General features: G+C 39.1%; 1 protein-coding gene across 1 annotated transcript in view; it reads right to left on the reverse strand.

Moving 5' to 3' along the window:
• ITSN1 (intersectin 1) overlaps nucleotides 1-22565 on the reverse strand; it is a 224682-nt gene that overhangs the window by 80777 nt on the left and 121340 nt on the right. The window contains 5 exon segments of the mRNA XM_079101367.1: nucleotides 2736-2902; nucleotides 6914-6996; nucleotides 7722-7927; nucleotides 11715-11874; nucleotides 14046-14293. Coding sequence (XP_078957493.1) covers nucleotides 2736-2902; nucleotides 6914-6996; nucleotides 7722-7927; nucleotides 11715-11874; nucleotides 14046-14293 — 864 coding nt within the window.

The following is a 22565-nucleotide window of genomic DNA, read 5'->3' on the forward strand; positions in this document are numbered from 1 at the left end:
TGCTTTTGCTACGTTTGCTCCAGGTTCCTTTTTAAAGAACTAAAACAGCATAGCGATGATGGAATCTTTCCTTTCCCCCATTCCATTCACCTCTTTATAGCAACAAGGGGGCGGGGGAGCGCTGCCCTACACCGTCCTTTCTCCCAGTTTCGCACTGTCTGAACACTGGCACTTCTCCGTCCGTGAGGAAGCACAACCCACAGAAGCAGACCACGTTTCTCCCCACGATAAGTGTTCCAGAAGCACTTGAGGTGAAGTCCTCTCACGGATGCTCCTGGGGCTTTAAACCAGCTAAGTCGGCAACAGAGACCATGCGGCCGAGAGAGGGGCCAGAAGGCAATCTGCTGTGACACAGTGCTTCAGTTTCAATCCCACGTTCACCCTCAAGTCCCTATCTCGCAGTAAATTAAGCATTCCAATTAAGATAAAGCAGAATGCTTAATAAACTATTACTATAAAGAATTTATCTATCAGGAATACAACTTATCATTACCCTTTGTATCTTGGTCACCGAAATTTGATAACAATTTACCAGGAAAAGTTTGGGTTTAAATTTTTACTCTGATTATGCTTCCTTGAATTACAACCACAACTACACACTATCACTCTGTACTGCTATTTTTTCTGGGCTGCATATTAAATAATAGAATAACAATGAAACAAGATTCCGCGTGGCTAGTTACTTCCCCCATACAGGCTGAGACCACGCTTCCTATATTCTGTAAAAAGAAAGCAATTAGCAATACCCAACCACAGAGCTCAAGGAGCTCCATTGCATTCTTTCTGAGAAATACACCCAGCATCCTAGGCTGGGTGCGTTCAGGAGGCCAGGTTCTCCTGACTGTACCTGTTGAAAAGTGCTCCTAGGCCACGTGCCCCAGAAGGGTACCAGGAAAAGACACCCCTCCCCAGGTCCACAGGTTCAGTCTGAAGCTGTGTCTGGCCTTTAGGTTATTAGGATGCTCTGCTTGCACACTGAACTTTGTATCTCAGGAGGAGAGAAGAGGTAACTTTTTAGTCCCTCCCCCCATTACTGAACACTAGAGCTAAACATTTGTTTAAAAATCTTTAGTACTGCCACTTCTGTAGCTAAGAGTTTATGAATATGGTTAAGAAAACATAACAGCTTACCTTTAAAAAGAATTGCTTTCTAAAAAAATGTACTGACTTCACAAGGTTTTGTGAATAGAAAACTAATTTATTAAAAAATAAAATACAAGTAATGGCTTTGTATATTTTTGAGTATTAACCCAGATTTTTTTATTATGTTATTTAAATATGCATTAACTCCTTATACAAATAGAACTTGGGCAAAGTCTAAATAAAGTTAATAAAGTCAAATTCAAATGCAAACCAAAATTGCTTTTGTATTTAACTTATCCAAAAGGTAATGTCACTTTAAGAGTTTTCATGGAAATCTAGCATTTCCTGCAGCCCTCTGAAATATCATCTGAGTGATTCTTATTGGAACCACTTTGCTGGCCTGAAGAAGGATTTAATTCCTCCCTCTCTTGATCTATGGGGTTCAAACAGGCCAGCTGTCTAATAGGGGAAAAATTATTTTCTTCCAGCCTTTTGCCAAATTCTCTAAGGGCGGGCAGACTAATACAAATCCATCCAAGGGAATTTCAGCAAGCTGCTCTCAGGACTATAGTAAGAAAGACACAAAATACAATGACACCCCTTAAAAACCCAAAACCAAAAACTACCAAACTCAAGCACATAAAACCATTCCTGGCAACTGTAGGAAGGTTGGAAAGGCCAATGGCACAACTACGTGATCAAGTCGGCAGACCCAGCTGCCCACAGAGCCACTGGGAGTGCAGGGGCCTGTGGAGGAACCCATAGTCACCCTCTCCGGGCATCTGAAAGAGATAGAACAACAGCTTCGTCCACTCTCTTACACCCGAGAGAGCAGCCTCTGCAGGTTCCCTGCCTGCCTTCTCTCTCAGTGCCTGGAGGTATGACGAGAAAAAGAAATAACTGTTGCACTGACGACTAGGGGTGGGGGGAGTCGATTCCCTCTTGTTATACTTAGGTGGATCTGTTAAATGACTACATTTAGACCCTGGAACTCTCCACTAACTTGAACTTGGCCACTATGTGACAGGTTCTTATACTTTGTGGTACCACCCCCCCTTCATTAAACCTGTACTACTTTGAGAACACATTGTATGCAATCACATTTTTATAGTTCCATTTAACAACAATGACAGTCATTTCCAATTCGTAAGGATAATGGTATCCCAAGAGTGCACCAACCTCTTAGATAATGTGTCTTTCTATTATACAGACAAAAAACATAATTTTAAGAAACTTCCTACTACCCAATATTCAGGGGCCAAATGTCACCAGAACACTAGTTTACATAGTCAAAATAATGCTGTGGGATATCTAAAAATTAATAACCATGAAGAACAAACCAAAACAGTTCACTCCAAATCATGTCAGTTACACACAGGAATAGAGATTAACACTGAGCATTATCCCCCTGATGCTGAGCAGCCCCCTCACCAGAGCCTCCACTTAGCCCCAGGAGTTTTGCTTGTGGGAAGCTAATGTTTACCCCACAGCATCAAATGCAAAGGTCAGACAGCTGCAGGTCACACTGTAGTTACTGTCACATTCTAGAGTTTAGTAAAACCAAAAAGAATGTTCCACTGTCAAACATCATGACTCCCCACAAAGAGAACCACCACACAGAAAGGGAGAGGAAACAGTTAATGTGGGTTTACCTCTGAATCTTTAAGCCTCACATAGTTAGAAGGGAAGACTCCGGACTTGTCGCCCACTGTTCCCGTCCACCAGTCACCATCTTTCTTGGTAACCAAAATCACATCCCCTTGCTGAAAGGTTAAATCTCCTTGCTCAGAACTCTCGTAAGTGTACATGGCAATAAATTCTGGTGGGGAGAAATATTGAGATACGGAGAGAGCTTGATTGTTTAAAGAAATCCCAGACAGCTTTGCAAAAGCAAGTTATGTATCAGGAAATTAGGATAAGATCCATTCAAGAGAAAGGCTAGTCACAGATAAAAACACAGAGCTGCAGAATACCCCTGGGCTCCAAATTCCCCCAACTGCATTTAAGAATTCAGTAACTGCAGACAAGGAGACAATTCCTGTGAAGACCCAGCCACAGGAACAAAAACCAACTGCATGTCTACACACACTGAATACAAAAAATGATCTAGGACATAGGATCATCATTTTATTTTTTAATGATTCAGTTGGATCCAGTTTCAACTAACATTTACTGGGTATCTACAGGGTCAGATGCATTTATGTGCACTCTTTTGAGGTGCAAATAACTGTATTTCTGTTTTGAGGGTGCTAACGCAATTTTAGAAAATTTTTAGAGTAAATCTTTATGTAAATTAAATAAGACACGGTTTTTCTTATGTTCTTTCTATTGTACCATACACAAAGACGGCAGGAAGCTGTTAGAATATAAAATAAAAATACACATTACTTAGTTTAAAAATGGGCATCTACTTGTCATCCAAGTGTATACACAGATAGCAGACTGATGATAAGAGTGAGGTCTACTCAATCATGGAAAATAACAGTCTTTCTCAACAAGTTAAATGACAACTTTTTTTTTCTTTTTATTACATTCTTATTAACATAATTTAGTCTCAAAATTAAAAAATAATGTTCTTTAGTGTCTTGAATTTGAAGGGTGTGCATTCCAAAAGCAATTTTTTTCTTTTATTTATAAATAGAACTCTGCATTGCTTTTAACTGATTCTTTAAGACTTAGAACCAAATCATTCTCTCAGAGACTAGACACAAAATCCTAGACTAGCAGAAAAGATTTTATAGAAAGATACATATATTTCCTACTTCCACTTTTTCTCCATCTTATTCTAGCCCTCTTTGTATATTTTTTTAAAAATAGAAAAACTGTCATTTACCCCCAAACATTTTTATAACAGATAATATATACTTCTCAAGAGAATTTCAGATATTTCTTAAATGAGTCTAACATTGACTAACAGGCAGAGGTTTAGTATGGAGACCTCTATTGGTCATTTAAAAGAGCCTCTGAGGAAGGGACTAAAGAAAACTAAAACACACACAAAACACAAAACCCCTTAACACTTGTGCCAATGTGGGTGGGCCTCCCTGAGAGCGCAATCAGGGGCCTTCTTCAGCTTTGAGGGTGATCTGAGCCCTGTGCAGAGGCTGGGGGGTGACTGCTGGGGAGAGTGCTAAAGCCCACTGCAGACTCAGGGTCATCCAAACGTCCCGGGGAAACAGAGGACTCTTGTCTTGGCCCTCCAGTGCTGGTAACACAAATCTCCACAGTTAAAAAGGGGAAAGTCACTTCCCACACAAGCAAATTTTAGTTTGCATATTTTAATTAGGGGCATTCTCTTGTCACTGATACTCATTTTCCTGATTTCTCAATGTTCTGATTTCCCCCGTCATCTTGCTCCCTGTTCCTATTCTTTAGTTTCCTGCTGGCCACTTCAGAGAGTATCCTGGGCAATCCACACTTTTTCAGTGAATCTTCAACTGAAGTCACTGTCTTTAAAATGCATCGGAATTTTGATGTAACTTTCAGAATGCTTAGGAAACTTTAGAACATGACCTGTGGCTAAGCTTTACTGCAGTTCAAGATGAAAAAGGGCTGAAAAGACAGAGGCTTCAGGTGCCCTGCCTTGCACCAGGGATCTGTGAGACTGTTGCACAATGAGAGTGAGCCCTGGAGACACCATGGCAGATATGAGAGGGCGAGGTCCTCCTCAGTCACCTGCTTTCATGAGACATCTAACAGAGGGTACAGGCCAGTCTCAAGCTACTATTTTAAGAGCTACCCAAGTAGATAATCTATTTAGTCTGGTTTATTTACAGTTTACTTTAAATCGGAAGACATTCAGTGCAGCATTAACAAGAGGTTCATGAATATCCATCCATACCTTTTCTCAAAATTTCTGATGCCCTCCCACAAACCCTCCCTTCACAATGTCTGCAATCTTTCCTAACATTTCTAATATCTTACTCATTTCAAACTAAATGCTCAAGTAAGATCAGAATTTACCTCCATTCTCTTGCTTGACTTTAAGAAAAAGTGTGATTCATCTGAGAACTATTTATTGAGAACTCCGGTGTTGAGGCTTCTGTACATGTTTCAAAAAAAAAACAAACATTCCTCCACACCTATCAGATAAGGAGGCTCACTGTCTTGAGTGGCTCTGGCAGCAATCAAGGAAATGAAGCAAAAATGGAATAAAAGTTTTGTTCTAAAAGTTTTATACTTTTTACACTTTTAACTTTCTACCTCAAGGAATGGTTATTATGTGGTTATTATGGACAATTCACAGATGAGGAAGTTAGGGTGTGACCAAAATCATAGGGTTACAACAAGAAGAGCCAGCATACAAACTCCAGCCCCCACAGAGACCTGACTGGATGTAGCACACTGAAGTTTTGGAGGGAAGGGGTCAAAATTTCCTTTTTACTATGCTGATTACAAACATTAGTTTTTCTCTTTTTTTAACATGCTGTGCTTAAATGTGCTTTTTTGCCTTCTAATAGTGGACTAAAACAAAAGTCATTAAGATGATGAGAGGGTATAAAGAGAACTATGCTGGTAATTGTCATGTTAGTAACAAAAACTGGGTGTCATAAAATCTTGAATTTTTGGGGGGGAGGTGATGATGAGGCTTAATAGTTATACCCACACATTTTTAAAAATTACTTTTGAAATTCCTATTGAGAAAGAAATGCTGGGGGGCAGGGGATGTAGCTCAGTGGTAGAATGCTTGTTTAGCACGCACAAGGCCCAGGGTTCAAGCCCCAGCACCACCACAGAAAAAAAAAGAATGAGAAAGAAATGCCATTATGGTGACTCTGAACTACCATCAAAACTTAATGTTTGCTGTCTCCATCAATTATTATTAACATAATTGTATTTTTCATTAGGTAAAATTTCTAGGAATGCAACAATTGTATTACAGCACACTAATTACATAATTTATTCCAGGAACCCACTGAAAAATACTGCATAACTGGTAGGTTATGACATCTGTTAACTGCAAAACCTGCTCAGACTTCTACAGGGGAAGTTTAACTCAGTTAGGACTTTTCAATTAGTTCTATAATGATTGTACTAACGTGAAAAAAGTGTGATTTTTACCAGTAGGGTCTGAATTATGTAAGTTTTTTTCATTTTTAAAACTTTAATATATTACCTCCTACTAGTGACCGGCATATATATAATATCTAGGCTTATATCATGAAACAAGAGACCAGGAAAGAATTATTTGTGTAACAAATACTCAAAATGAATTTTTTAGGCCTAAATAATCTGGTTTGGTTATTTATATAAGAACATGGAAACTGAGCTTCTGTTTTGGCCAAAGAGGTTCCTATGACACTCATGTTACTATGAGAGCTTTACTGGAATATGTAGTATTTTGCAAGGCAAAATACTTATGCCTGTATATAGATGAGACTACATTAGGGGATTTAGCCACAGAGGTGCTCAGAGAATTCGATCCTTGGTGAACTGGCTTGGTGAACTTGTTGAATGGGCTTCTATCAAAAGTCAAAGGGCTCATGGTCAAATAGAATTAGAAAATTTAGGGTTTTTTTTGTTTTGCTTTGTTTATGTAGTACTGGGGAATGAATCCAGGGTCTCACACATGCTAGCCACTCAATCACTGAGCTACATCCCCAGCTCCATAATTCAATTTTTGATGATCAACATCTCCAATAGTATTTTGACAGCCTCCATAAAGTACTCTGATTTTGTAAAGAACTGAATATTCATTTTACCTCACAGTTTAATAGAATGATGAATTAACATAGCCTATTTAAAGATGAAACCCATCTTGCTTCCCACTCACTGTCTGTAGAGTGTACTATCCTCGTCTCTCCTAAAGAACCTACAATTTGCTCCTCACCTTCTCCTGAAATGGTCGGCTTAGCAGCTGGTGAAGCTACTCTCTTCAGACTAGCAGGACTCTCTGAAGAACCAGAATCCATGCTGAAAGAAGGGAAGAAAAAATTATTTTCTTATCACAAGAGAAAACAGTACAAATGACACTGATATCTCTCTTTTAGTACTGTGAACAAGCCACGGGTGAAGCAACCGTACTTAACTAAGTTTCACGCTCCAGAGGTGCGAGGCCCGCAGGGCTCTGCGCTCATATCACTGCTCAGCAGCACACTGCCATGCTGGACATGCGACTGTGTATTGGTTTACTCCAAAGCATGACTGGCAGGGGCTCTTGGGATAATTCTGTTTTTACCTTCTTAAAGCTCATCATTTGTTTTAAACACCTATATGGTTAGAATAAGTAATAACCTTGCAGGTTCCATACTATTCACAGATGTGAAAATGATAATTCATTCTTCCAATTATTTCCCCAGATGCTCTGGACTTTCTAAGTATTCACATGTGTCTGGCACAGTACTGAGTATAAAGCTTAAAGTCACTTCTCCAACCACTGTGTGACTGTTCCAGGTCTCAGAGTAGAATTATTTCTTGCATAATTCAATGAAAACCAGGATGTACAGGCTTCCATGAGAGGAAAAAAAATGACCCATCTGTAAGAGGCTCCCTTTTTATACTTCATATACTCTTTTGCAGTTAAAAGATCCAGAAAAAATAATTCTGCAATTCCCATCCATGAATCCTAACTGATGCAAACAATTTTTAATGCCTAATATTTTTTTTTCATCAAATAGAAGCAGATAAACACAAAATACCTTGTAGATTTCCTTATGGGCCCTGAAATGAGTTTCACGTAAGACTTGGGGAACCAACCCTTCTGACCTTGAACTTCTCCAAACCACCACATGTCTTGCTGTTCCAGGACGGTGATGACATCATTTTTGTTAAAATTTAAATGGTTGTCTTTTTTGGCTCTCCAAGGATACAGGGCTTGTGCTTGTAGCCCCTCCACCTTTTCACCCTTGTGTGGAACAACATAAAGGACCTCTCATTACATTGTGGCTTGTTATCAATCAAGGCAGACATGACCCTGGGGCCTCCTCTGTTGCAGGCACACACACAACCAGAAGCACCCTGTATCAGCACAGCACAAGTGGTAGACACCTCACAGTTTTCAGTAATCATTTATTTCCAAAAGTGGAAGCAAAAACCTGTTGGCCCATTCACAGAGCCATCATCTGGCAATCTAGAACTCCCTATTTATTTTTATCTAATGTGGCATCTTGCTGAGTGGCCCACTCTATCCTTGAACTCAGGAGCCTCCTGTCTCAGCATTCCTGGTAGGTGGGATCGCAGGTATGCTCTGCTGTGCAAAGCTTCAGAACACTACTTAATGGTTCTTCTGTGGCACTTGGCTTTGTGCCCTTTATATTTTGGTTCTATTTTAATTCTCGAATTGTCCTGGGCACCTGTCCATTTCCAATCTGATTTGGATTTCTACTGAAAGATTAAACACTGGAACAGAAATTTTGATGAGATTATTAACTGCATGGAAATGGGAAATATGCTGTGCACTGGATTATGCTTGTTTCAGTTCCACTTTAGAGAAACAGGATTTCATTAGCGTAACTTCATTAACTTCATTGTAATTACCATTTATTGTCCATCTATGTGCAAGCACTATGGGCTTACAAAGAGAAAAGAAAAAATCTCTGCCTCCCCCAAATACTTCAAGATAAAGTATTTTATTAACCATAAAGCACTATAAAAATGGATGATGTGATATGATTAGTAAGGAACTCACAGTTAATGGGGAAGAAAGAAATAAAAATGACTAAGTATATCTATCCCCTGGCAGAATGAAATATGCTATAAAGAAGTTCCAACTAGTCACTGTGGGAAGAGAGAGAAAAGAGGGCAGAAGTCTGCCTGAAGGCATCAGGGCCAGTTTCACAGAGGTGGAGGCATTTGAGCTGGGCCTTGAAGGATGAGGATTTTGGCAGCTAGGGCTGTGTAGGAAGGGCTCTCCAGGCTGAGGGCACAGCACAGGCAAAGGCCTTGAGGTGGCCCACTGCATACACTGCAAAGAGTCCGGGAAGAGGAGCACAATCCAGGGTTGTGTGTAGCCTGGGCTCATGGAGGGGTGTAGGAGGCGATGATGCTGGAAAGGCAGGTGAGGCACTCATTATCTTCTTTAAAAATATAGCATAAAACCATTTCAGTGTCTTAAAACATTTACTAACAAACAAGACAATGCCAATTTTCAATCATCTATGTCAATGGACAAAGGATAATAGTCAAGGAGAGTTAGTTCAGAATTAATTTATGTTTGCCTTTGGAAGTTATTTTTAATTTCTGCATTGAGAGGGCTGGGGATGTAGCTCAGTGGTACAGCCCTTACCTGGAATGCACAAGGCCCTGGGTTCCATCCCCAGCACCACTAACCTACAACACGGTCATTTTTTTCCATTTCTGCCCTTCAAAACCAAGAAGCTTTCTCTGGATTCCAAACACCCCAGGAACACATATTCATTACCTTCCATTCTTCCTCTCTTGCAGTGACCCCTCCTCCCCCTGCCTCACTGTTTCTAATCCACGGCCCTTCGGCTCTATCAAATCCTTAGCCACTTCCACTGATTTCTCTACCAGGGCCACTTCCACTGTGTCTTCACAGTACTTCAGAACCTCTTCCATGAGAAGTTTCCCCTATGCTTGCCTTCTGAACCTTTTCACATGGATCTCCAGTAAGCCCAGCCCCAGGAATTGGGACCCTACCACTTACTACTTCTTTGACAACTTGGCAACTGTTTTTAATCTCTCTAAGCCTCAGTTTCCACATTTATACAATAGAGATGATACTCTCTTTAGAAGGTTGTTAAGAAAGCTCAGTAAGATCTATGCACAGTATTGCTGTGATAGCAATAACTGTCATAGCAGGTTATAGTACTGTTGTTATTCCTACTCTCAAATTGCAGTACTGCTAGAAAGAGCTGAAGCTATGTGCAAAGATCAAGATTCAGGATAAATCTACCCAGGAAGTTCTTTTATTATTATCATTTTTATTTTTACCTGGGCAATTATTTATTCTTTTTTGTCAGACTCCTAACCATCTATAGCTCTCAGGACTCCTCTGCATGAGATGGACACCATGTATCTGACCTGAGCTCCCTTCTCCACTGACCTCTCTTCACCCCCCTTACCCAGGAGAAAACGAATCCTGTCTTCTTTTTTGTGCATTTAATGCTGGGCCCAGCTCACACCAAGTAGACTGTCTGACCCTTAACCTTTCAACCCCTTTCTCCACTGCTGACAGCTGGCTGCCTTGCCTTTCCAAAGCCCTCCCTGCATTCCGCCACCCTGTCTACTCTTCACAAATCTGTGTGCTCTCTCACCACTCATTTCCTCTTTACCCCCTGGTTTGTCTTTCTCTTTCTCAGATCATGGGGATGTTCAGTCAGCACATGGAATGGTCTCTTCTGTGCCCTGACCAAAGCCATCACCACCATAAGCAACCCTTTCCGTCCACCTGCCTGAGACAACTCCTTCCTCCCTACGGTTTCCCACTGTTGCCCACACCAACTCCTGCTCCTGCACCCCTCCTTTGTCACTGTTACTGAGTCACCACTACTGAGCATAGGACACGTGCCAAATGCTGAGCTGAAAGAGATGCAAAGGAAAGTGGCACTATCCACTCAATAGCTTCTTCCCTTCTTTCAGGTCACCTAACACACATGTTCTTGGGCATTTTCTATTTCTCCCCTATTCTCTCAACCTCCTTAGCACTGATTATGACTCTTCTATACATATATCTCTATCTCTCCCCACCATCTGTCCTTCACCCTCCAGATCCATGTTCCACTGGCCTGTTAGACATGACTACCTGGATATCTTGTTTTCACCAATAACATAACATATCTAAAACCCAACTACAAACTGATTTGTTCCTGTGCACCTCATTTTCCCTTAAGCTGGATCTTTACCTGGGGTCCCTTTTCCTGCTGGCCCCCACAGGTGTGTGACTCATCCTTGTGGCTCCCCTCTGCAAATCTCTTGCTCTCTTCTGTCTCCACTGGCTCCTCCCAACTTGGTAAACGGGAACTCGGCTGAATCCAGACCTCCCTTGCTCTCCCCAGGTGTTATTACCTACTGGTCTTCTGTTCTAATGTTCTCACACACTACCTCTCCAATGAAGCTGCCCAGTATCTGCCTTCAAACTGGGTGTTTCCAGAGCAGAAATTGTCCATGAGTCAGTCCCTTGATGCCTACCAGATGGGCATCTGTTGTTTATTTTGACTGAATATTTACAGAAATTTCATTCCTTTAATTCCATTCCTTAGCTTTACTGTATTAAGTAAAAGAGGTATACTTAGAATAACTACCTTTATCCTTTTGGAAATTATTTTTTCTTAATAGGGCACTTTGGAGCTTCCCAATAACCTTGCCAATAAATATCCAGCAGTCTAGCCAAATGGATTAACCAAAATTTTCCTTATACACATCCTGATTCTTTGCCTTAAAGCCTCTCCTCATAACATTTCCTGTATGATATGCCTTCTCCTGTTTTTAGTAAGAGAGCCTTTACCCACTGGTCAAGATGCAACTCAAATGTCATAAATGAAACCTTTCTGATTAACCCAGGCAGTTTATCTCCACTGAACTCTGACTATTCACAGCATATCTTAGTCTCCTGAACCTGACCCAGGGAGCCAAGACAGCCCCACACAAGTTTACTTCTCAGTGACATCACCAGCAAGCATTTGCTCTTGCCCATACTGCTAAGTGTTCACACCCTCACTGGTTGCCCTTACCTGTCCCAGTACAGGAGATGGGGAGGAGCCAGTGGCTGTAGCTGGAGTAAAGGCTGATCTCTGCCTTAACTGGCCAGCACTGGGTACAGTTAGAGAAGGCTGGGCTGCCCAAGCATCCCAGTTATCTGTTTCTGCTTTCTCATTTGTGCTGGTGGGCCACCTGGAAGGAAGAGTATATTCCATAAATAGTAAGCACTTTCTAATGCATCAGCTTCCCACCCAGAATGACGTGTAAAAACAAAATACAAAAGAAAAAGATGGCACCCTCTGAGCCCATGTACCACAAATCCTGTACTTTTTTCTTTTCTCGTGTGGTAGTGGTGATCAACTCAGGGCCTCACGCACACCAGGCAAGTCTTCAAAAGTTAAAGAACAAGAACAGGAAAGAGGGCTGGGGTTGTGGCTTGGTGGTAGAACACTTGCCCAATAGGTGTGAGGTACTGGGTTCAATCCTCTGTACCACATAAAAATAAATAAATAAATTTTAAAAAATTAAATTTAAAAAACAAAAAACAAACAAACAAACAAACCAAAAAAGAGCAGGAAAGAGTGCTGGGAGTAGGTGTGAGTCTGTGTTTCACACAATAACCCTCAAGCAAATTACTCTATTTTCTCTGAATCTTGATTTCCTCATTGGAACAGTATTCTGCCACTTTGGGTCTATTGTGAGGGTCACCTGATGTGTTAGGGAAATACTCTGAAGCTCTAAAGCACTAGAAAAACATACATAATTACCATCATTATTACTTATAATAATGATTTTTATAATCATTTATAATAATGATGATAATCATTAATAACATAATAATGATAATCATTAACAACAATAGATGAATGAGAAGAAAGAAATTCAATGCCCCATATGAAAACACATCAGCCTGGCAGCCAGAGCTTCTCTGTCCCATCCATCCCACAGAACACATCTGGCTATATGTCTAGACACCACAGTAACTCCAAGAGGTATCCTTAAAGTAGTCAGCTATCTTGGATCTTAGAACAGTTCTAATTTTGTGATTTTATAATTTTAGATAAACACATCTGTGTGAATGCAGATTAAATGGAGTTTACTGTTTTAATCTTTACAACAACGAAATTTGAAAGTCAAAATAATTTCTTTGTTAGACTACACATTTTGATTTTTGGTTTGGAAAACAAGACACTTGTAATTATGGCGGGAAATCCGCACACCACATATTTAACAAGGAAGAGAGTCATGCTGATTTGATCCTCAGAAAAAACATGGTATTAGTTTTCTATTTTAACCAAGGTTTGGTTTAAAAAATCTGAACTTTTCCATCAAGATCAAAAGAAGGGCTGGGGAGATAGCTCAGTTGGTAGTGTCTGTCTCGGAAGAACAAGGCCCTGGGTTCAATCCCCAGCACCACAAAAAAAAAAAGAAAAAAAAAAAAAAAAGAAAAAGAAAGATCAAACGAGGAAAAGAGAGTTTGAACTGGGAAGCCATGCCATTGGAAGGCCATTGTTTTATAGCAGAGATTGAAATATAAGTATGAAAAACTTGCTATTCCTTACATCGTTCCTTAACTTCCTCCTGTACTTGGTCATTATTCTATTTTTCTCCAATTGATCTTTCCAGAAAAATATGCTGACTCCTTGCCTTCAATATATTTCTATCAAAAGATGATTAGATTTTTAAAAAAATTTAAACACTTCTTACTCAAATCACTGTTACCAGCACACCAGTATGAAACATTTTTTGACAACTATATATCTAGATCACATTCCTGCAAGTGGCGGTCTGGACAGTGGCTTCATCTATCTTTCAAACCTCTGTCTACATGCTCTTTGCTTAATGTCATTTCCTGATGACCCAAAGCATGCACCTTTTCACACCACCATACAATTGTACAAGACTAATGAAAGCAGAAAGTTCTGGAGGAAACAGCTTTTTATCGTATTCTAAGCCACATGACTGAATTCAATTCTGTTTCTGCCCAGCAAAAAAGTGCTATTTGCCTGCATGCAGGAAATGACTGGATATTTGCTGACTGACATGGGTGTCAACACAGATTCTTAGGAAGCTGCATTTCTCCATTTCTTGCCTAAGAATAAAAATACAGATAAATTACTGAACACAACATGATAATTGGCTTTATTTTGTATGAGGGTAAATCATTATCAGGCAATGGTATCATTTACTTCAGTAAAGAGACTGTCACCCCCATCTTGCCAGCAGACCAACCAGAAGAGGGAGTCATGCAAATGAGCAAGCTCCCTTATCAGGAGGAACAACCCAGGACTATAAAAACGCTTAGGGGAAAGAGAGTTACTAAACTGGGTTTTCAAAAACTGAAAAAGCATGTTTAATCTTACGTAGAGCTGAAGTCGGCCCAGTTGTTAGGGGTTGTAGCGGAATCGGAAGAGGTCACTGCCAAAGGAGCGTGGGTCTCACGCACAGCCAATTTGGGGGCAGGAGCAGATGTTGGATCAGTCACTGATTTGGCTGGAGCAGGAACCTCATTTTCTGGAATCTTCTCTGCATAGTTTGCAGGGAACCATCCCGTTTTTCCTTTTAATTCTCCTCCAAGCCATCCGGGCTCTCCAGTTTGGCTTTCATCCACCTACAGGGAAGTCACAATACTTAACTTAAATGGAACTAAATCAACCTCTGAAAAGACCACACACCCAACCACAACAAAATCCCAAGCGTTGGCTCTGACTGGCACACAGAGGGCTGGGGTTGTGGCTCAGCGGTAGAGCGCCTGCCTGGCACATGTGAGGCACTGGGTTCGATCCTCAGCACCACATAAGAAAAATAAAATAAAAAATAAATAAATAAAAAATAAAGGTATTATGTCCATCTGCAACTAAAAAATATATATAAAAAAAAAAAAAACACTGACTCACAGCATAGAAATTTCTTTATCCTATTCTACATGTCTGGGAAAAGTGGTTCTTACTCTTGGTACTTTTTAAAAAGCTTTTGTCCTTTTTCTCATAATGGCTGTTCAGATAAAGTTGCCTGAAGTCCTTAGGCACATAGCTTAAATTCTCAAGGTTATTTTGAATTGGGAAGTAATGTGACAGGCTTCTTCACTAAGGAATAATTTGACTTGTTTACTATTTAAAGTCAAAGTCAGAAACAAAGGCCACAATCAATATATATTTAGTGCTCTAAAACCCTTCAATAAGTAGTGTTTATTAGCATATGGACAAGGAGGGTAAATAACATAGCCTTAGCTGCTTTCCCTGGGAAGCAAAGCTGACTGTTGGGTTTCACCACTTAAAAAAGCCACAGATAGATGATGATAAAATTGAGGTATGTGATTATTTGCAGCCATAATCAATTTTATTAAAGCCCTATAGTTCTTTGTACAAATTTAACTTTAGTAGTCACAAAAGTACATGTGAGAATATAGAATTCTCCTGTGGAAAAATTTCAGAGTCTCTATATTACACCAAGTACTTTTAATGCTTGTGTTTTATCCTGGTTCTGATTCAGAAAGACCATTCAAAATTATCCTACTTATCTTTATAAGTTGCCTCCCTATTTTATGAGCAACAGAATGATTCTGGGGGATAAGTACTTACTGTTAGAGAAATATTTTCATCACTGTCAATATAAGTCAAATAAGGTTCTACAAGAGGCTTTTTATTTTTATTCCTTCATATATTACCTATGGGTGTAAAATGTAGAACACTTCGCTGGAATGTAATGTTGCTTTAAAGAAATCACAGAAATGAAATGATTGTGCAGGGTTTAAACGACAATAATTTGACAAAAATACCAGTTGTCTAATCCATTCAAGTATTCAGTAAAACACAAGGTAAAGCAAAAACTATTTAATAAAGCAAACATCTGTCCATACTCAGTGCAAGTGAGCAACAGGGTTTGATTGTTAGCTTATTTGAATAAACACATCCTTGGGGCAGGGTTGGAGAAAGTGGAATAGAAGACTTAGTACTTAATTCTACTTATTTACAAAATATTAGCAAGGAGGGAATGCCTTCTTTCTATATCACCTTGGGGAACCTTTACTGTCTTGAATAAAAAGCAATTTTTAAAGCTGAGAATTCTCCAAACAATCAAAAAGGAGTTTCCTCAGATCAAGTGCAGTATTTCCAAAGGCCCCAATTGTTTCTCTAGATGATAATTTAAGATAAATATCTTTTCTACTTGGACATTCTTTTCTGCTCAACTCAGCTAAAAGGATTCCTTCCTGGTTGATATTTACTGGTGATATTTTGACCTACTGCTAACTGCAGCTGCTCTGCACTGGAAACACAGCTGCTTCTGAGCATGCCAGGGACTCCCCCACGTCTCAATGGGTTCAGCAGCCAAGCTCAGTCCCATTTTAGGACCTAAGATGATGCCAACAGGAATGAGCTAAGAGTTGGAGCCAAATAGCCTCAAGACTGCAAAACGTAAAGATGGAAAACAGGGCTTTGTGATTAAACCCCCTCAATTTAAATACTAGTTCTACAATTTATTAACTGGATGACTTTGGGCAATTTTATTCACTGGGTGCTCAGTTTCTTAATAAAATGGAGATAATAACAATACCTGTTTTGACACTTGATTAATATTTACGACTCCACATGGCATATTTTAATGTTAAATGAATTAATGATATTCAATGCATATTTTACTGTTTAATGATAGATTGTTTTGAAACTATTTCTCCTGTTGTCCAGCTCTGACCTTGAGCTGTGGTTCTCTTACCAGGGTTTTGTCCAGTTCTGAAAGTTTGATATCTACTTAATTCACCCTAAGCAATCTGTTTGCCTCCACATGGAGTTCTCTGCTCTTCGTGCCTGCCTGGGATCCTGGCCTCTCTGGGTTTAACATCTTGCCATATTCATCTCCTACAGGGGCTGCAGTTGATCCCTGACCTCTGTGTATGCGGAACTCCCAAGGGGCTGCCCACTCTGGATATCATCGAATGTCAGCTGCTTTACCTAGTTATGTCCTAGGACTGAATGACTTGTCATCCTGATAAACAGAGTCTGTGTGGTCTGGTTACAAGATTTTGAGTGGACATCTGTTACTGGATATGAATCCCAGAGGAAATGTCCCACCCGAGTTAGGGGATCACACCCAGTCTATCCCCAGACAGGACAGAGAAATGCTGCACCACTGTTTACACTTAGGAGTGGCAGTCAGAGGCCACTCAGTCTCTTAGCTGTAAAAACAAGAGCTTCTCCCATCCCTAAGGACAGTTATGAAATCAGTATGTATTCTGCTTTGAGCCAAAGAAATTCACTGATCTCAACATTGACCCAAACAATACCCTCAAATAGTTTAATTTATTCTCATGGGATCCATTCATTGTAATGATTACATTTTAATTTTCAGGTTAGGAGGAGATAAAAATTCACTCGAAATACCTAAATTAATTTAACCACTTAGAAAAAGTACAAAGGTCAACCTATAAAAATGGGAAGTATGTCTTTCTGGATTTGAGAAACTACCGAAAATGCTAATCCAATTTTGGAAAAACACAAGATAATGATAAAAAGGATAAGCAAATAAACTTCTCTGTAACATGGAGCTCTAATGTGGAGTTTTACATAAAGTACACTAACCTACTGGTGGTTGTAAGAGGGATTTTTATTATTAACAATTTTTGTCTGAATATAACTTCATTTAAGCAGCCCTACTCAAACAACCCAAAGTATATGGCGGTAATTCTAGCAAAACATCATTGAAGTGAAGTACAAACCTCTGACATAGCTTACCTTTTTGGAATTATGTTACCTTTTTGGAATTATGTTACCGAGCTAGTCTACAAAATGTTAGTAATTATACATTGTATATCAGGGGTAACTGGTCCAACAGTCAAATGTCCATAGAAGCTATTTCAGATACAAGTCTCTGGGCAAAAGTCTGATAATATTGCCCCTCTCTTCTCAATGATTACAAGCTCAATAGTATTAGTATTCCTAAGCCCTTCAACCTTGTCATGAAGGAAGTGCTACAACTTGAATCTCAAATGCTCCTAAAGGTCTGTACAGTAGTGCTGGCCAGGGTGGCACTACTGGGAGATGGCAGAGCCTTTAGCAGGTGGCCTAGTGGGAGGTCTGCAGGTCACTGGGGTATGCCTCTGAAGGAGACTGAGGGACCTTCCTGTCTTTTGCTTCTGGTCATGAGGTGAGTGGTTTTGGTCCACCACACTCTTACCATGACATGCTTCCTTCCCCAGAGCAGTGGGGTCAGTTGGACTGAAACCTCAAAGACCTTAAGTCAAAATTAATTTTTCCTCTTTATAAGCTAATCATCTCAGGCATATGTTATAATAATGGAAAGCTGAATGACACAGGAGTGAAATAGAAGTTCCCTTTTCCCTTCACACAGCAGGACAGTCAGCGATAGCAAACAGGTTTAAAGCATGCTGAATCAGAGCAGCTGGCCATGGCTCTCCGTCCCTTGTTAAGGAACACAAGGGGAAGCATATTTTGTAGATTTGCTGGTTTTCAAGCAAAAGGTTTTCCCGAAACTCTGAGATGAAGATATTAAAACTCTTCTGAAGTTCCAACCTGGCGGTCAGCAAACTTTTCTCTGGTGCAATGACTTGAGTCTGTTGTTGAACAAAAGCTGATATAGCAACACCTGAATGTATGAGCCTGGCTGTGTCCCAAATAAAACTTTAATCACAACACAGGTGCTAAATTCATGCTTGTAATCCTATGGGTATATCGGTCCCTCAAAACAGCAATGATATTATGGTCAACTGTACTAAACAAACTGAACTTAAATGTTAAGTTTATGGAAATCTAAGGAGTACAGTGGGAAATATATTAACTTATGTGGTTTTTTGTTTTTTAATTCTCCATCCAGAGAAAAGGGAAAAAAAAAATGAGTTCAAATTGTTATAGGAATAACACTAAGAAGACAATTTCTAGAATGCAATGACTGGTTGATGGAGATAACTGCTGAAGAAGTTCCTTCTTTAAACATTTTTAAAAAGAGGAAATTTTCCAGAAATGATTTAGGATTAGTCCTAAATCCTGACAGGGAAAAAGAGGTGAGGTTAGATCAGTGGTTCCTGAAACTGACTCCCTAACAGACAAACAAGATATACCTGAAAACTGTATGTGAACTAAAGTTCCCAGAATCTCTGGGGGTGAGCCCAGCAGTTATTTTTTTGAAGCTCCCTTAGTAATTCTGATGCACTCAGTCCTATAGCATTCCCAGGACCAGGATTTAGATGAACAGTTTATATTCTTAAGATAAAACACAATAAAAATGGAAGTAAGCAGAGGTCTTCCCATTTCCCATGCACTTCCAATATGTTATAGAAGTCAAGTTTGATTTATTCACCCTCCAGATAACATGGGACCTCCAGATGAGAAGAGAGGTCATCTATTTTCAAAGCTTCTAAGCCTCAGTCATCAAGGTCAACTTCAACTAGGATGCCTCCATTAAAAAGTCTTCCCTGAGCACAACCATTCGCACTCATTCCTTTCCTATTTTAAATTGCTAGCGGTGTTAATGAATATTCATGAAGAACTGGCTTTTTCTTGAGTTTCTCTGGTTTTTCTAAGAAAGATTTTAAATATACGAATGGCAGACATCATCTTATATTTCTTTGCATCTTTAACAGCATTTAGAATAGGACTCTACATATTTAATTAAATTTTTGTTAACCATGAAAAATTCATTTTTGGAAAAAAATGGTCTGATAACTAAGTTTTCTATTAGCAAAATATTTTTAAAGTTTCCCCCATCAAAACTTCTAAAATCTAACATGTACAGTTTGCTACTTTTCAAAGAAGTTTGAGAAACCTGAGCATCTCACGATTACTATGCCCACAAAAGTACAAGTGATCTCGATATTACCAAGGGAAACTGACCATAATTTTCTGCTACATACTTTTCATGTTCAGGTTTCTTAACTGGAAACTTCATGAAATTAAAAAAACAAACAAACGAAAACAACAACAACAAAAAAACACCACATTGCTATCACATGTCAGCTTTCATCTTTTTTTGCACCAGTTGCTATTCTCATAAAAACAATACAGTTGAATGGCATTTGGCGAGTTCAGTGCACTGTGTAGTACAAACTGAAGACATCCCTTTAGCAGGCCACTAAATTATGGTAAGTTATGCCCAACAGTACATCACATGTTTCATTAAAAACTTTGTATGTTTGAGATAAAGTAGCACCATGAGTCCCAGACATTCTGTTATACTTGTTTTTAGTGTGTTAGTAAAAATTACAAATAGGATACATTTGTAAATATGAATATACTGTGGAAGGACATAAGATTAAACATGAAAGCTCCCTCTTTACTGTCCAGTGGTAACTACTGCTAACAGTTTAATGTATATATTTTAAGACTGTTAATTATGCATATACAAACATTTACACATATACACTTTTATTTTTATTTATGTATATATATTATATATGAACGTACTGGGGATTGAGCCCAGGGGTGCTTTACCACTAATTTTTAAAAAAATCACTAAATTGCTGAGTGTGGCCTTGAACTTGAGATACTCCTGCCTTAGCCTCCCCAGCCACTGGGATTACATGTGTGTACCACCATGCCTGGCTTACACTTTTATTTTTAATAAAACAATTATACTACACATACTGCTTTGCTTCTGTTTTTATTAATGGAGAACCAATTATATATAAAGATTTATATAATTTTTAAAATATTCACTTTGTATTGCTTAGCACATCATATTTTATGTACACTATTCCCTTACTGAGAGACACTGAGTCGTTTCCCTTCTTTAGTGCTTTTATCAATAAAATGCTGTAGTGAACATTCCTATACACATATGTTTGTGAATGTGCCTTAAAAAAGTCTAGGAGAGGGAGAAAAACAGATTTTCTGGGTTAAGAGGAATGAGAAATTTCAATTTGAATAGATATTGCCTCACTGTTTTACAAAATGGCTTACACAATTTATATACTTGTGCTGATGAGATGTGTATGATATTCACTTTCCCACACTATTGTCAAAATTAGGTATTGTCAAACTTTAAATTTGCTCAATTGATAGAGGAACAGTGCATTTACTTTCTAAGTTATTTTCCCGACTGCCTATGAAATTAATCATCTTTTCATATACTCTTTTTTGTGGAACTGGGAACTGAACCCTGGGTGCTCTATCTACCCGTGGCCTACATCCTCCAGTCCCTTTTTTGTTCCAGACAGGGTCTTGCTAGGTTGCTGAGGCTGGTCTTGAATTTGTAATCCTCCTGCCTCAATCTCCCAAATCTCTGGGATTACAGGCGTGGCCATGCACCTGGCTCATGTACTTCCTGAATCATTTTCTTCATCTCTTGATGTCCCTTCTTACGCTCTCCTGGCTTATCTAGGGCTTATGGGTTTCTTTCACAGTAACTATTTGTAGCCTGGATGTAATATGAATCATAAGCTTGGTCTCTTCTGCACTTCATGATATAGAAATTTTTATGTTTGTGTATTATAAACTGTTTTTGCCTTTAATGGTTTTTAGTGACTTAGGAAGACTAGTCTCAGTCAGGAAATCATTTCAATATTCTCTCTTAAAAAAGGTTCCTGAATTTTATCTTTTAAGTTTAACCTCCTTGGAACCTTTTTTGTCCATCAGCTACAACGGACATGTGTGAATACAGGAGCCTTCAAGCTAGTCCTGAAATGGAACCCAGCGAATGAAAACTCAGCACACAAACTCAGACGATTAACACCTTTCTTTTCCTTTTAAGCACAACCTACTACACGAACTCAGAACATTTTTACCGCCACAACAACATCCAGAGGTATGTGCACTTACACAAAATTAAAGTGATTTAAAAGAACAAAACACTGAATAAGATGCAGACTTCCTGACAGTTAGGCAGCACTTACCCATTCCCCTTTAACCTCCACCAGGAAAGCAAAGGTTTGAAAGCAAGGCAAAATACATGTTTAATGAAATGTCTTATTCTTACAGCATATGTAAACTCATCATCTAACGAAGCTGGGGGTCGACTAGTCAATTCAAGAAAAGAATTTAGAATTGTGGTAACTGGTTGCAGGGACAGGCCTGAACATGTTCCTGAAAATGAGCAATGCTTTCTTATTAAGATACAGATCACTTTGAACATTCCATATCCTAGTATGAAAAATGCTCATCTCAATTCTTTTCTTTTTTTGTGGTACTGGGGACTGAATCAAGGGTGCTCTACCACAGAGCTACATTCCCCAGACCTTTCATTTTTTTACTTAGAGACAGTGTCTCCCAAAGTTGCCCAGAACTGGTCTTAAACTTGTGATCCTCCTGCCTCAGCCTCCCAAGTAGTTGGGATTACATATGTGGCCACCATGCCTGTCCTGTTTGTCCCAATTTTTAACTTACCTAGCTCTTTTCAGATTCTAAATCTGAAAAGCAAGCAAGCAAGCAAGCTGCTCACAGCAATGTAAACTTGGACCACTTATTCTTAAGTGAATCACTGGATCAAGGAACTACTATTTTTCTTCAGAAAATAATCATTAATAATAATAATTTAGGTCAACCACATTGCTTTGTTTTCTTTCTTAAACTGGTTCCTATAGCTTTAGTCACAATCATAAGACTATATTATTATTGTTAAAGGACATAAAATACAACAAAGCAAAATTCTAAACTTTTCATCTGACAATTTTCAGGTAGTAAGACAGAGTCACTGAAGTTAATTCACTACTTCTTCTATGACTCAAAGTTTACACAAATAAAGGGGAGGGGGAGATGCTTTGACCCAAAGATTTAAAAGTTATTACTGGCAATTGTGAATAAGAGTATTTTGCATTTAAAACTACTTCTTAAAGACTACTTAACAGTAAATAGTCACCTAAACTCAGAAACTTCCATAGATATAAATTTAATAATATGCTAAGGCTGTATTAAGAACACTGTCTTTAGTAACTATTT

Source organism: Sciurus vulgaris (assembly GCF_902686455.1).
Source record: "Sciurus vulgaris genome assembly, chromosome: 10".
Classification (NCBI taxonomy): Eukaryota; Metazoa; Chordata; class Mammalia; order Rodentia; family Sciuridae; genus Sciurus; species Sciurus vulgaris.